General features: G+C 36.7%; 2 protein-coding genes across 2 annotated transcripts; one reads left to right on the top strand and one right to left on the bottom strand.

Moving 5' to 3' along the window:
* The first annotated feature begins 7,169 nt into the window (after nt 1–7,169).
* On the top strand, nt 7,170–7,565 carry LOC133873357 (secreted RxLR effector protein 161-like). The gene has a single exon (XM_062311073.1). It carries the CDS (start codon nt 7,170–7,172, stop codon nt 7,563–7,565), a length of 396 nt encoding a protein of 131 aa, XP_062167057.1.
* A 2,764-nt stretch (nt 7,566–10,329) lies between these two features.
* LOC133873549 (U-box domain-containing protein 13-like) lies at nt 10,330–14,619 on the bottom strand. The gene is made up of 5 exons (XM_062311268.1): nt 14,178–14,619; nt 13,888–14,004; nt 13,016–13,468; nt 12,416–12,695; nt 10,330–11,603 (listed from the first exon to the last, which is right to left on the bottom strand). Exons 1-5 carry the CDS (start codon nt 14,448–14,450, stop codon nt 10,741–10,743), a joined length of 1,986 nt encoding a protein of 661 aa, XP_062167252.1. The 5' UTR covers nt 14,451–14,619; the 3' UTR covers nt 10,330–10,740.
* Between the last annotated feature and the right edge of the window lie 1,757 nt (nt 14,620–16,376).

Raw genomic sequence — 16,376 nt, forward strand, 5'->3', positions numbered from 1 at the left:
CTAATTAACTAATTAAAGAGCAACAGCAATAATTAAGCATTTTAGAAATCCTTTTGTATGCACACAAATCTATTATTTCTAAAGATTTATCTTCTTACAAGAAAGAGTAACGGCACTCATGTTTATTTAAATAAAGTTACAACCCTATCATTGATGATCAAATATATCAAATTACTACGTTCAATTGACTGGTCATTCATCGTAGTACTTAATTACAACTGTGACCGTATGACCACATGCAGTAACATTATCTCAAAATAAAATGAAAAACATATATATATATATATATATATATATATATATATATATAATATACTTCCTAGCTATCTTGACAATTTGGCTTTCTCTGTACACTCTTTTCATCTTTTCATCTTTTCGTCACGTCGCGACAACTAATATCAATCAACCATTTTTAGTGCTCCAATCCAAATATCATTGCCAAATTGTCAATTTTATTTCCTTTTTTGTTTTTCCATTTTATGGTTTGTTGTAATATATATATATGATAATTTATTAGAAATAAGTGAAAATTTACATATTCTTCAAATTCAGAGCGATAGAAATTTTCTACAAATCGATTTGTAGAAAATTTCATACAACTCAGTGAACTCACATATAATATTGACATGCATGTATCCCTTAGCATGTGAGAAGCATATGTTGTTTTAATAGCATATGAGTTGTATGAAATTTTCCTACAATCCAGTTTGTAGAAATTTCTGTCCAATTTTGAGAAACCCATGCAATTTATGCTAATTCACGACAAAAAAGGTTGGGGGGGGGGGGGGGGGGGGGGGGGGTTAGTGTCGTTTATGGCACACACAAAAACGACGCTATTTAGTGCTGCTATTTAAGGCCATTTTGTACAAGCGACACTAACCCAATCGATACTAAACAACTTTTTTTTTTTGTAGTGTAAACAGTATATTAAGGGTTATAAAGTGCTTCATTTTTATTTGAATTTTTAGATTTATCATTGTACTACTATATATAGTAGAATAAAACATTATTCAAAAGAAATATACATATAGTTAGTATTTAACTATCATACTTTAAGTTCAACCACTCCTCCCCCATTAGATTTTATATCGATATTCGTTACATATATATATGTTTATTTGAAAGGATTATAGGCAAAATTCATAAGATGTTGAAACCCATGTGTATCGATCGATCAGCCTGCATTTTTGCTTCAAATATAACAGGAACTTTACCATATATAGATCAATAAATTTGGTCAAATTAATGATCATCTTCTTGGAGGAGAAGGGGGTCAAATTTGTTGATTATCTACTTATTTAAAGCTAATGCTCTTTTGCATCATCATCATAAAAAAAGAAAAAGAAATAAAGAACGAGTGTATATATATATATATATATATATATATGAAGCATTTTGCATTATATATATATATATATATATATATATATATATATATATATATATATATATATATATATATATATATATATATATAGGCTCTAATCTTTTGCAAAGTGCGCTGTCGTGTTCCTCATGCAAAACATAATTAATATTGTTCTTGATGTGTTTTGTCTTCTAATTATTATAATAAATATTGTATATAGTTTTTGTTTGCATACAAGTCGATGTTAATATGACTAATACACACACTTTTATTATTCTTGATTTTCTTTTTTCTTTTTTTAAATCCATCATATATATCATATATATGCATGGAATGGATGCTTGCACGAGGAAGCACTGAGATAATGAGGTTTGTCTTCTTTTCCACACGATCCACAATCAGAGCAAGAAGAATAGATTATTATTATTATTATTTTTAATATATATATATAAATGGAAAATAATATATATAGAGATGGAGCTCCAAAAGCAAAAGCAAAATTGTTATCAGTGTTGGACTAAGGGCGCGGAGAATACGCTGTCTCAGGTGGCCCCCCAGTCAATCCATTTTCCAAATCTCAAGCTCGCTAATATAGCACTCATTGCTTGCATCGATCAATGATCAAGCTATATATCTAGACCTATCCCTTTTTATTGTTTGTATACGTAACATTTTTTAATAATATTCCTTCTTTGCATATACTTAAGTTTTGGGAAATTATCAAATATATATATATATATATTAATTTTTCAATTTTTGACAAATAAAATATTAAAACCTTACACAGATTAGTAGGTCCCTCGAGAACCCCGTCTTGAGGAATTTGGATTCTTTCCATTTAGTTATAAATCAAAGGTATAGTTGTCTTTTTGCATTTTATAAAATGTGAAAAGACAACTATACTCCTGATTTATAACTAAATGGAGAGGATCCTATTCCCGTCTTGGGGCATCTTACCTCGATCACAAGCCAATGAGACATTGATGATGCCTCAAAGCCCTACTTGGTTTCGATCTAATAGGGCCCTCAAAAGTCCTGCTCGGTCACGAGCTGCAAGGGCACCAAAAATCCAGCATCGGTCATGAGTCGACGATTATTAATACTTATGCCACACGTTGGGCATCATGCTCAATCACGAGCTGAAGAGATACAGCTACCTTACTCTGGGCATGACCCAACAAGGAACACAAATCAACAAGTACCGATTCATGAGCTTCGGGTTGAGGGCTAAGGCCTACACCACGTGTTGGGTACCCCAACACCAGCACCCCCGACTAGGCACTTGACGGCCTACAGTAGTCATCAGCATTGAAGGCTAGTGGCAACCCCGATTGTAACTAAAAACAAAAGAGAAGTGATTCACAGCCATTTAAAAGCACAACTTCTTACCACCCCTACGTACATGGCATTTTTTTTTTTTTGACAAAAAAAAAAAAAACTAAAACCAGCTGAAATCTAAAACTCTCCCCAAATTTCCCCCCAACGCTGAAACCTTTCTCTCTCTCTCTCTCTCTCTCTCTCTCTCTTTCTCTCTCCGACAGGCCGTCCCCCTCCGCCGTGTTCGTCATATTCTTGGCCGGCTGTTACTCCGTTAAACAAATCTCACCGGTGTACAAACCTTTTTCCGACAGTTTCTCTATCTCCGGCAGCCTCTTTGGTGGTGTTCTCTGTCTCCGGCGGCGGAAATCTTTGAATCGATGCACCCAAAAAAAAAAAAAAAAGCAAACCAATGGTACTCATATTGTTCAGTAAAAGTAGAAAAAGCAGAAAGAAAATCAAGCAATCTTTGGAGATGCGCACAATCTCAAAAGCTTAATCTAGCCCAGACAAATCCCATAAAAATGCACTCTGAGAGAGAGAGAGAGAGAGTACAAACAGAGCGCCGGTGAAGGATAGCCCGATGGAGGGTGGCCGACCGTCGAGAGAGAACCAACGCCGCCGATTAAACGACAAGAGGGATGGGGATGACCGGTGGAGAGCGAGAGAGAGGGAGCGGCGGTTTCGGTGGGGGGGGGAGCAAATTTGAGCGAGAGGGAGAGAGAGAGGGGCTGTGATTTGGGAGAGGAAGAAAATTTGGGGGAACGTATAGTGTGTTTTTTTTAAAAAAAAAATGAAAAAGAAAATTAATATTCACAGCCACGTAAGCAAGTTGGCTAAAAGTTGTGCTATTGGGTGGTAGAGAAGCGTTTCTCAAAACAAAATTCCCAATGCTCAACCAATTAGACAGGTCGGCCATGGAAATGAGGGGATATTAGTGTAGATATAAGTAACTACTATAGGCCCACTAAACAGCTTTTACATGGAAAATATTCAGGCAACTGCATCTAGCCATGTGGCAAGCATCGATCTAGGGTACTTATAAGCAATTTACAACTCACCATCAGATCACACAATCCCCCTTGCAAGAAAATTCACTCAACAACTATTTGAATCTTCTCTACATGGAAACTCAGCAAACACCAACGGTGAGCATTAACAAGGAAATAATGCACAAGTAATGCTATAAGGAGAACATGAGTCCCCACAAAAGTGATATGGTCTTTAAAATCATCATCAATGTGTAATATATATTTCAAAGAATACCCCATTTTAAAAAGGACATTCCCAACTCCCAAGTACACATACACCCCTCTCCCAAGCCTCTTTCCATTTCGTTCCTCTCTCTCTCAAACACCCTACAACTTAGGCATATGAGGACGTTCTTCAGTTCTCCCAAGTCCGGCAATTTTTTGGTGACTTTTTCTCTCTATTTTGTAGGTAGCCCGGCCCATCCCCGATTTCGATCGTCTAAAAATTTGCACAACAAACATATTGCAGGATTTTCTTGGTCCCATGTCAACTTCAAAAAAGAACAAAATGGGGTAGGGGACAAACATTGTTCTACGCACCGCATTTTGCAATGGTTCTTTCAACAGGGAATTGATCCTTGATTGCTGAGTTTTGACCGTGTGATTAATATGGTTTGAGTTTTTAATGATGACAATCAAAGATCTGAGTTTTAACCGTACAATGTAAGGTATTTTTTCCTTATGTGGCCTTTATATCACATATTACGGTGTTTATTATATTTTAATATAATAAATATAATATACGGTATTATAGTTATGGTAATTTCTATTAATTTAGATTACCGTAATAGAATCGTTTAATTAATTTCAACAATCAATTAATAAAATTGTTTCCTTGATGGGAGGAACGATATGGTATTTACCAATTTGAGGGTCCCTGACCTAACCTATAAATTGAGTGCCTGTGAACACTATCAGTACAGCCCTAAAACAAAAGGCATAGGTTAGAAGATACCTCAAAAATTTATTCTGCAGAAGTTTTGAAGAAGCGCTTGAGCAACAATAGCCGGAGGTAAGCCTAAACCTGATTCTTGATTTATTTCCGCTGCGCATGTTAGTTTCATAATATGTTGATTAAATCTAACATGTGGTATTAGAGCCAGCCTCTATGCCGTGTTGTTTAACGTTTAGTGTTGCTATGTGTTATCGATAGTGAATTCAATATTTAATCCAGTATAATTTACTGTTATTGTTTATTATTGTTTGACAAACACTCTTTAAAAACAGTATTGCAATTTTTGTTTTGCTGTGAAAGAAACGCATGATTTGGCTGTGATATTTACTGTTTACGATTGAATTTACTGTTTTGCCCATGCTTGGAAATCAAACGGAGGACCCCTGTTTCACCTTTTGGGTGCTCCAAGTAGCGGCTTTTTGGCCGCTGCTACTACAGTAGACGGCGACTGGCCTTTCGGCTGCTGCTTCTGCTTCTGCAGTAAACAACGACCCTTGGGTTGCCGTTCCAGTACTCTGAGCAGTAGCCAAAAGGCCGTTGCTCCTCCCGTCGTCGCAGTAGCGGCCTTTTGGTTGTTGCTTCTCCAGTGAACGGCGACCCACAAGGGTCGCCATGGCCGTCAAAGCGGCGGCCTCTCTTGTCCGCCGCATAAGGGGCGCATATGGGTGGCGGCGGCTAGGGTTTTGTTTTTCAGCTTCTAGGGTTTTTTAACCCATTTAGAAATTGACGTGTCGGGACGGGTCGGGTCGGGTTAGAGATATGATATAGGCGGAGAGTACTACCGTAGGTACACAGAAAAGGGACAAATGATCGGTCCATTTGCGAAATTCCTTCAAGAAGAAGGTATTGTTGCTCAATACACGATGTCTGGCACACCACAACAAAATTGTATAACAAAAAGAAGGATTCGCACACTTATGGACATGGTTAGGAGCATGCTTAATAATTCTGAATTAACTTTGTTTTTGTGGAGTGAAGCCTTAAAAACTGCTGTGTATGTATTAAACTGGGTTCCATCCAAGGCTGTCTCCAAGACACCTTTTGAATTATGGAAATGATGGAAACCAAGTTTAAATCACATACACATATGGGGTTGTCCTGCTGAAGTGAGGATTTGCAATCCAAACATAAAGAAACTTGACCCAAGGACAACCAGCGGTCATTTTATTGGCTATGCGGTAAACTCAAAAGGATTCAGGTTTTACTGTCATTCTCATAGTACTAGGATTGTTGAGTCCATGAATGCAAAATTTTTAGAGGATGCTGAACCTAGTAGGAGTGCTCATCCACAAACAATAGAATTAGTGGAAGCACGAGAATTGGCCAAATCTCCTCCTCACAGAGGAAGATTGGTTGTATTCAGGGAAAATCAGGTTGATTATCCTGAGCTACAATCAGTTCTAGAACAACCGGCTCATGAAGAACAGGGAAATCAATTTGATCCTCCTGAGCCACAACCAGTTCTAGAACAACCAACTCATACAAAACAGGTTCAAAATGAGTCTACTCTCCCATTGCAAAATGCAGAGGAAGTGGAATTAAGAAAGTCCTCTAGAATAAGGAGACCAGCAATCTCTACAGATTATGTTGTATATCTCCAAGAGTTTGACTTTGATGTTGGACCTAAGGATGATCCAAGTGTGTTTTCACAAGCCATGAGTGGGGGTAACTCCACATTGTAGTACGATGCCATGAAGGAAGAAATGAAATCCATGGCTAAAAACCAAGTCTGGGATCTCGTTGACTTACCAAAGGGAGCTGTAGCCATAGGCTGCAAATGGGTTTACAAAACCAAAAAGGATGCGTCTGGTAATGTTGAACGATATAAGGCTAGACTTGTGGCCATGGGTTTCACTCAAAAGGAAGGCATTAATTATCACGAAACCTTCTCTCCAGTATCAAAGAAGGATTCGTTTAGGATAATTATAGCATTAGTAGCTCATTTTAACTTAGAGTTACACTAGATGGATGTGAAAACAACATTCCTGAATGGGGATCTTGAATAAGAGGTTTATATGAAACAACATGAAGGCTTTGATGATGATAGCAAGAGAGCTTGCAAATTAAAGAAATCTATATATGGACTAAAATAGGCCTCCCGTCAATAGTATATTAAGTTTCACAAGGTTATTACCTCATTTGGATTTGTTGAGAACCTTGTTGATCTATGTTTATGCCTTAAGGTCAGTGGGAGTAAAGTGATATTTCTAGTCCTATATGTAGATGATATTTTACTTGCAAGCAATGATTTAGGTTTGCTACATGAAAACTCTCTCAAAGCTTTGAAATGAAGGATTTGGGTGAAGCTTCTTATGTCATTGGCATAGAGATTCACAAAGACAGACAACAGAAAATATTGAGACTGTCTTAGAAGGCCTACGTTGAAAAGGTTTTAAAGAGATTCATGATGAGTGACTATAAGTCTAGTGTGGCACCTATCACTAAAGGAGAAAGATTCAATAAAGACCAGTGTCCTAAAAATGAATTGGAACAACAATAGATGAAAAGTATCCCATATGCATCTGCAGTAGGGAGCCTGATGTATGCTCAAGTCTGCACCAGACCTAACATTGCATTGGCGATTGGAATGCTGGGACGATACCAAAGTAATCCAGGATTAGAGCATTGGAAAGCTGCCAAGAGAGTCATGAGATACTTGCAAGGAACCAAGGGTTACAATTTGACTTTCAGACACACGGATCGTTTGGAGGTTTTTGGGTATACAGATTCAGACTTTGCTGGATGTGTAGATAGCAGAAAGTCTACTTCAGGATATATCTTTCTTCTTGCTGGAGGGGCTATATATTGGAAAAGCAGCAAACAGACTATAGTTGCTACATCTACTATGGAGGCGGAGTTCATTGCATGCTATGAAGCCACTACACAGGCATTGTGATTGAGAAACTTCATTGGTGGACTAAAGATTGTCGTTTCAATAGCAAGACCCATTAATATTTTTTGCTATAATTCTGCTGCAATTTTCTTTTCTAAGAATAACAAAAGTGGAAGCAGAAGTAAGCACATCGACATCAAGTATCTTAGTGTTAGAGATAACATTAAGAGGCATGAAGTTTTCATTGAGCATATTAGTACAGAATCAATGGTTGCGGACCCAATGACAAAAGGTTTACCGATGAAACAGTTTAAAGGTCATGTGGACCATATAGGACTTGTTGATTCATTTTGTACTCAGTTTTGATCTATAGACATAAAGTTATTGTAATAAAGTTTATTGTGCACATTTGTTATTTTATCTATGAGGATAAATAAAGTTGGACCCGAATGATTTATAGGAAGTTCATTCATAAAACTTAACTATCCATAAGGTACTCACATAAAGAATGGTTTACATTGTGATACATGGAAGGGACGACCTAATTTTATAATGGTTTTATCGCCATGATTCGTGTGAAACATTTTTTTATTTGAGTTGGAGGATTCCATAAGAGATTTGCCAAACTAAAGAACCTAATACCATAAGGTCATGTGTCATAAAGGCCAAATGAGAGAATGTAAGATATTTTTTCTTTATGTGGCCTTTATATCACATATTACGGTGTTTATTATATTTATTATATTTTAATATAATAAATATAATATACGGTATTATGGTTATGGTAATTTCTATTAATTTAGATTACCGTAATGAAATCGTTTAATTGATTTCAAAAATCAATTAATAAAATTGTTTCCTTGATGGGAGGAACAATATGGTATTTACCAATTTGAGGGTCCCTGACCTAGCCTATAAATTGAGTGCCTATTTACACCATCAGTACAGCCATAAAGCAAAAGGCATAGGTTAGAAGATACCTCAAAAATTTATTCTGCAAAAGTTTTAAAGAAGCGCTTGAGCAACAATGACCGGAGGTAAGCCTAATCATGATTCTTGATTCATTTCCGCTGCGCATGTTAGTTTCATAATATGTTGATTAAATCTAACATACGACAAATATTAAATTCTCCTCTCAATATCTTCATTAAGTTTTTAATGATGGGAAGTGTCAACCGACATCTTCTCTATGAACACTAATGAAATTGTGTCATTTGTATTAAAAATTTATGTCATCATCTATATATATATGCCTCTAAATAATAACAATAATTAAAAAAAAAAAAAACGCCATCCTCCATTCCCACAGTAAGGGCAGTACTAGGCCGACTTTCGTCCCTGCTCGACGGGTGGGTCTTGCAGTCAAGCTCCCTTTTGCCTTTACACTCGAGGGCCAATCTCTGTCTGGCCCGAGAAAACCTTTGTACGCCTCCGTTACCTTTTGGGAGGCCTACGCCTCATAAAAATTGTCTACATGAGACTGTCTTAGGCGGAGATCAAGGGATGTGCAGAGTTTAATCCTTTTTGTTAAGGTTGTGGTGATCAGGTGGACCTTTGATTAATTAATATCTCTTTTTTTGATTGACCTCCTACTTGTTTTAATTTTAATCCATAGTGGGGGAGGGGAATTTAGAGAGAGAAAACAATAAAAAAAAATGTTTGTAGTGTAAATAGTGAATATACTCTTTTGCCTCTTTACTATTCACATTAAAATGAAAAATTTTATTCTGCCTATTCTACTGGAGGCGAGAAATTGCTAATAATAGTCAAATTTAACTATTACAAACTATTTGCTTATTCTGTTTGAGATGCTCTAAGTGTGGATGGGATGGTTTGCGCAACAATGGTTGGGATGTAGCTGCCTTGCTTGTCGGAATTAGAGATGAAACTAAGGGAGGTTGGCGGGAGCCATGACCTCCCACCAACCATCATCTCTAAAAAAATATATATTAAAAAAATAAATCTTTAAATTTGTTAAAAAAAATAATAATTTAAGTGCGGGATAGGAATAGAAAAAAAGGAAAAAACTGAATTCTAGTGGCGGGAGTTGTAAGGGTGGCTACACCTCCCTCCACCCTAACGACTAGCAGAGTATCGCGGTGGGTGGAGCCACCCTCTACCCTTCTCTTTCAGAATTTCTTCTTCTTCTTTTTTTTTTTGGGTTTTTATTTATTTATTTTATTTATTTTTTTTATTTATAGGCGTACGTGACATGATAACATGACTTTTAGTCACGATTTCATTGATCTTACATAGGGAAGATGCCAACTAGAATTTCAACCATTAAAACTAGTCGAAACAATTTGTGGAAGGACGTATTTGTCACATGGGTCACAATTTGTCCTTAATTGTCAAATTTAAAAATTCAGGTCTTTCTCTGTCACAAGATCAAAACTTAGGGAGGTATGGCGGCAATTTCCCCCTTTCATATGGAAAACATAGTCCAGGCAACGGCCCTATTCAGAGGCTTGGGCTAGGCCCATTTACAGAGCTTTGCACAATTACATCTCCCACCTCACTTTCCAAGAGAAGATTGCGACAATTGGATATTCACAGAATTTTCCCTTTCGGCAAAATGGCTGCACCATTGAATGGTAAACCCCTTCAAAAAGTTGGAGAAAAGGTGATTTTGGCCACGTTGGAGTGACACCAAAAGCTGGTTTACTAACCCACGGATTCCCCCGTCGCTGTATTGCCATTATCTCTTTCCAATTGACGTTGATTAGCACTTGTAACAATGATACATTCAGTTTTGCCTTTTATTCAGAAGCTCCCTGGAATTTTCCTTCTATTATGCCTTTCCCTTCACGTTACTGCACCAAACAAGTTGACAAATTGATGCTTTCTTCATTGCATCTAAAGAGCAGATAATACATTATCCATTACATCCATCATATATTTCTTCCAAAAAAAAGTTGGAAGTACATAATCAGAATTGGATTATACAATCATATCCACACCTCAACATCTTCCATACCTAAAACCCCCTAGCATAAATTATTATATTGTAATGGGAATTAGCTTCCCTCTTATACAAAGAAATGACACCCTTGGATATAATCTGGAGTGTTGTTAAGGTTACTACAACTTTTACTACAAATCCCTGACAAATTGACGTGATAGTCTACGTGGCACTTACTGTGTTAACCATTAAACAATTAAATTGTTGCTAAATTTTTTCATTCCTTGTGAACTATCATGTCAATTTGTAAGAGGGTTGCAGTACCTAAGTATTTTCCTAATCTGTATCACTTGCTATGAATGGCAAATGTGATGGCTGGGCCTGAGGCTGGGCATCAGCTTGCATATGAGCTTGCTCATGATGCTCTTCAGAGCTACCTATAAGCTCAAGCAACTGAGCAGCCTTCCGCTTGGCCCTCTCTGTGCCATTTTCTGCCAGATCCAAGAGGAGAGTCCTCACACCAAGTGCCTTGGCCTCTGACAGATGCCGAGGATCTGCACCACAAAGGTGGACCAGCACTGCAGTTGCATTCTCTCTATTCCTCGGAGATCCATTCTCAATTAACTTCACAAAAGTTGACATAGCATTCAAAGCTCCAATGGCAACTTTTCCATCAGGGTGACTAGCTAGTATTGCCATAATGGCCAATGCCTCATCTAACATTTCACCACCAGGTTCCCTAAGTAGTGTCATCAGCATGGGAACAACACCAGTCCTGATTGTCCGTCCCTTGTTCCCTTGATATATGCATAAATTGAAAAGGGCTGATGCTGCATCTACCTTCCCTCTTTGGCTTCCTTCAACCAGAAGTGTTACTAGTGCTGGGATTGCTCCAGATGTACCAATAGTCACTTTGTACTCATCCACCATAGAGAGGCTGAAAAACGTGGCTGCCGCATTCTCCCGTGCCTCCATACTCCCATTCTTGAGCACATGAAGGATTCCGGGAACAGCCTCAGAAGATATGATGCACCCTTTGTTATCGTCACAAATAGATAGGTTCAAGAGGGCAGTGACTGCATGCTCTTGGGTGTGAGTGTCAGATGCATAGAGGAGGCCAACAAGGAGGGGTAAGGCACCAGCCTCAGCAATCAACACACGATTATCACCATTGTGCTTGGCAAGAAGACGGAGCTCGCCTGCAAGAAGTTTAGAACTTTTTAGAAACTAATAATAGTGACAATCAAGCTGTAAAATGCCCTGGGTTTCATTGATCCCGGTGAAGAACTGAAAATCCTAATCTTGAAGTACTGAGTTAAAGGAAAATTGATAAAGAAAATTCTCTTTCTCTATGCAAACTTTTGTAAACAAAGAGAGAATGACTGTCCAATTGCAGGGGTGACCTACCAATGAATGTTATCTTTGCACTAAAAATCAACTCAAACATACAATCAAATTAGTTGGGAGAGATTAAAGATATCGGGAATCCCCAGAGGTGATATAGTTAAAACCCAAAAAGAAACAATATAAACTTAACATGCAACTGAAAGGCCAAAAACCTGTTGTAATTCAAGGGTTATTGCACTACCTATCATCTAGGATAACAAGGTTCACTTGATTGGCTGTTCTTTGTCTTACTCTCTTCGTATTTTTCTTTAAGGCATGCATTCTAGTTTATTCTACAGCATGAAGTAACATCATATTAAACATCCTTTAAGAGATTAAAATATAGAAGGATGGAAGTTTTTCTTTTTTAAGTTTGAAATGATTTTTACTACAATCAAGAGTATTTTTGAGTCATTGCTTGATAGAATCCAGTATTCCAAAAACACAAGCACACATATAGACAGGAAAAGCCGATAAGGGCATGCATATTAGAGAAAGCTGCAGAAAAGAGTAAACTGTATCTTCTAGATAGAAGTTTGCAACTACACCAGTGGAAAATTTCCAATTTTCAAAGCAGTAAAATAAGGAGGAATACAACATAAATAAATTGTATTGCTATTCTCACCGGCAGCTGTCCGCTGGTCCTCGATATTGTCAGAGGAGAGCTTGCTCAGGAGAGCATCAAGCTCCACACTTTCAGCAGAACCACCAGACACAACCCTACCTTTGCATGAATTGCCTGACCGTTTAGGGGGTTCCACACCATTCACCTCACACCAAGTGGATATTAGGCTAGACAAAACATAGTTGGGAGTGAGAGTAGTGCTGGAAAGAATCTGCTGTGTCTTTGGACACGTTCCATGTCCAGCTTCAATCCATTTCTTAATGCATTTTCGCTCATAAGTCTACAAAAACAAACCCAAAAAAAAAAAACAGTAAGGAATTCATATGTAAAACCAGCACTCTCAAAAATCAAACTCCAGAAGTTTACAATTGATAATGGCTAGTTCTATGAGAATTTTTATCAATTAATTAAGATGTTCAATTTCCAGATAGAACCCATTGAGCACATTTTACTGTATACAGAAGTTCAACATTAGTACCGGCTTCCTACTGGGAATTTTCTAAAAACATTATATAAGGCAAAACTTTTCTAAAACATACAAAAGAATGAAACAAGGAACCAAAATCACCAAGAACTCAAATGATATTTTTAGGTACAAACCTGCCCAGTGCAAATGATGACAGGATCTTTCATCAAATCAAGTGATATTGGGCAGCGAAAATCATCTGGTATAACTGGTGATTGGGAACACTGGTCAGTGCATCCCTGGTCACTGCAATGGAGAGAGCAACTATTACTTGCACATGGATTAGTGTTGCAATATTCTGCCTGCATATAATTTTCAATTTTTTTCAGCAGGATTGACATCTTCTTTACACTTTCCTCTAAATCTTCATCACTGGAACTGGCCATCCCCTGTAAAGCTAGTGATTCTTGTTTGATGTCTTCAACTTCCATAAACATGAGCTTTTCACATAATGTATGTAGAACCCTCGGTTCAGTATCCACAGCATTGCTCTGGTTGTACACGGATAATAGATCCTCATAAAGCTCCAAGTCAGATTCATCGATCCGTTCCTTGGCTCTTCTAAATTGAGTATGCACAAGCTCAACCTGAAAATAACAATCTAATTAACATGAAGATTAAAAAAAAAAAAAAACAGACCTGACTAAAATACTTTCATAGGTGACTGCAAATTCTTAAGCGCAAACATAGAGGAAATCAGTACTTGCAAGATTCACTTTATTCTTTCGATAAGAAAAAAAAAATGTGAATCTTGCCAGCACAGATTCACTTTATGTCCTTGCCCGTACTAGAAAACCATCATAAAAAAGTTTCCCACTGGATAACTGAACTGAAGTTTGATACAAACAGTTCTTTCGTGGATCCTCTACATTTTGGTATAAAACTAGGATATTGAAAGGAGTATATTCTGTGTAGAAGAATGAAGCAAAAGCGAGCTATTCTTGACCAACCATTTTTAACCAAAAAAAAAAAAGAAAAAAAAAAACTTGCAGTAATGGATGTTCACCTGCTCTTTAACTTCATCTGAAATGTCAAATTTGTGGTAGGAAATATCACCTAAACCTTGTTCAAAGTGAACTGCAAGTTCCTCAAATTTATACTTGATATGCTTTCCCTTCAGTACCTGCAACCAATAAAATCATATTGCCCAAACTTTGCAATCCAGTGTTACTATTGATAAGATAGAGAAGCTCCCCCCCACCAAAAAAAAAAAAGGTTTTTTTTGGCCCATTTGACAAAAACACACTGTAATGGAGTAGGAAAACACTAATCAAAAGGAAAAGAATAAATAAGCACCATGTAAAGCTTGCTGCCTCGAGCACCAAATTGAAGCAAATCCCTGGCCTTCTCGGAACCATCCTTCAAAAGGAGCAGAGCTTTCACGGTCTCTTCCGAGACTTTGTCCTTAATCTCCCCCATTTCCTCGAACAGAGGCGTCAAGAGCCTCACTCGCCTTCTGAGATCGCAACACTGCTTCCTGACCACGCATTTGAAGTCCGAGATCTCAGAGATCTCGTTCGCCACCTCGATCAACTTCCCTAGAACCGCAGCTTCTTCCTCCCCGTCCATGCTCACGATGCCGAAGTAAACCCTAACGGTAAGCGAATCGGAAAAAACGTTTGGATTTCACGGCGGATGGAATTTGGAGAATGAAATAGGCGCCGATGGCGAATAGTGAGAGGACTGTGGGGCAGGTGGAGTTGATGCCATTCTTTTAGTTAAAATTATGGAGGTTTGAATCAAAAAAATAAAAAAATAAAAAAATAAAATAAAATTATGGAGGTTATTTTCTCGTACGGATTGGTCTTCATACGAGTGGCTTTAACAATTTCTACCTACAATTCTTTATTATGTGTTTTATTTATTTAACTAATATTTTTTAAATAAATAATTGAGATTTTATCGCTATCGATTCAAAATTTTATGGTCTTAATATTTATTATACTTTTAAATATTTTAAAAATAAAAAAAAATACAGATATATGTGGTTAAACTACCCTCAAAATTATTTAATTTGTAACCTTCGACCACTCCAAAACCTTTTTCAAGGGTAGTTGGACAGGTAAGGAATAGTCCAACCACCCTACTGAGCCCCTCAGTAAACCTGTCTTTTTTTGTTCTTAGAGTTTTTCTTTTTTTTTTAAAAAAAATTAAGTTCTCTTTTTTTATTTTTGGTTTTTTTTTAAATAAAAAAAATAAAAATTTGTCAAGTGATAAATTGAGGCGGGATTTCGTATATGTAGCAACATTTTATTGGTCTTATATAATTTGTTTGGAAAACTTTGCTTAAAATTATCGTCTTTTTGCAATTATTCACGTAAACTTAAAACACTCTCAATTTAGTATACTCATCTTTTAATTTTTTTTTCAATTTCATCAATCCAATAAGATTTTTCGTTAAATCTTATCAAAATTTTTAAAATATTCATTTATATATATAAGATTCAGGTGATAATATTTTTGCAAATTTTTTGCATTTTTTTTTTCTTTTTTCCTTATAAAAAAAGAAAAGAAAAAGAAAGTATTTTAAGAATTTTAACAACATTCCGTTGAGATTTAACGAAAAATCATATCGGATTAATAAAATTGAAAAAAATTGAAAGATCGATACACTAAATTGAAAATTTTTAAAATTTACGAAGATAGTTACAAATGTCAAAAAAGTTTAGAGTGATTAAGTAAAGTTTCCCCTATTTTTTATACGCACAACAAAAATTCTGTAAGGTTTTTAGGCCGTTGATGAACGGACAGAGGAAAAAGGAAAAATGGAGGAGCAAGCTAAAAGGGGTATCAGCCTTTCTTTACTTTCCTGTGTATATATTATTCACTGTGAACGGTGTCCTAGTAGCTAAAAGAGATTATATTCTATTTTCAGCAGCTTAAAATACAAATGAGAATGAGAAAAAGACCAGGAAAAAAAAAGAAAAGAGAACTTTATACTAGAGATAAAAAGGTTCTGTAAAGGCAAGATCAGGGAAATAAGCATCCATTGGAGCTTCATCGATCTTTACACGCCAGAAAGATGGGGTGATATGGATGGCTCAACTCAAAGCCAGCTTTTCAATGACAACCAACAGAAGCAAATTTGATAAGCCAGCCAATCACAAAGCCACGACAAAAGTTGATCTTTCTTCATTTCAAACTCCTGCATCGATTAAACATGCCCACATCTATAGACTAAATTTTATAGCAGATATCAAACACATGTTACCGGAAAGAATAATCAGACCTTCCATGTTAGTAAACAAGTAAATTATACAAAGTTGATGGAGAAAACAGCCTACCATGCAGAGCTAAACTGCGAAAAGTTCAAAGAATCTGTTCTCATTGCAGATTCAACATTGCAGATTCAAGATGCAGATAGGGGCACATTTTCAAGCTCTGCCAAATTAAAAACCAAGATCATAATCCTTTCATCTATACATCTTCTGCGCCTTTATTCTTGTTTCTTCTCCTCGTTCATATCCGCCTCATCATCACCTGCATCATTAAAAA

The sequence above is a fragment of the Alnus glutinosa genome, chromosome 7 (genome assembly GCF_958979055.1).
Source record: "Alnus glutinosa chromosome 7, dhAlnGlut1.1, whole genome shotgun sequence".
Classification (NCBI taxonomy): domain Eukaryota; kingdom Viridiplantae; phylum Streptophyta; class Magnoliopsida; order Fagales; family Betulaceae; genus Alnus; species Alnus glutinosa.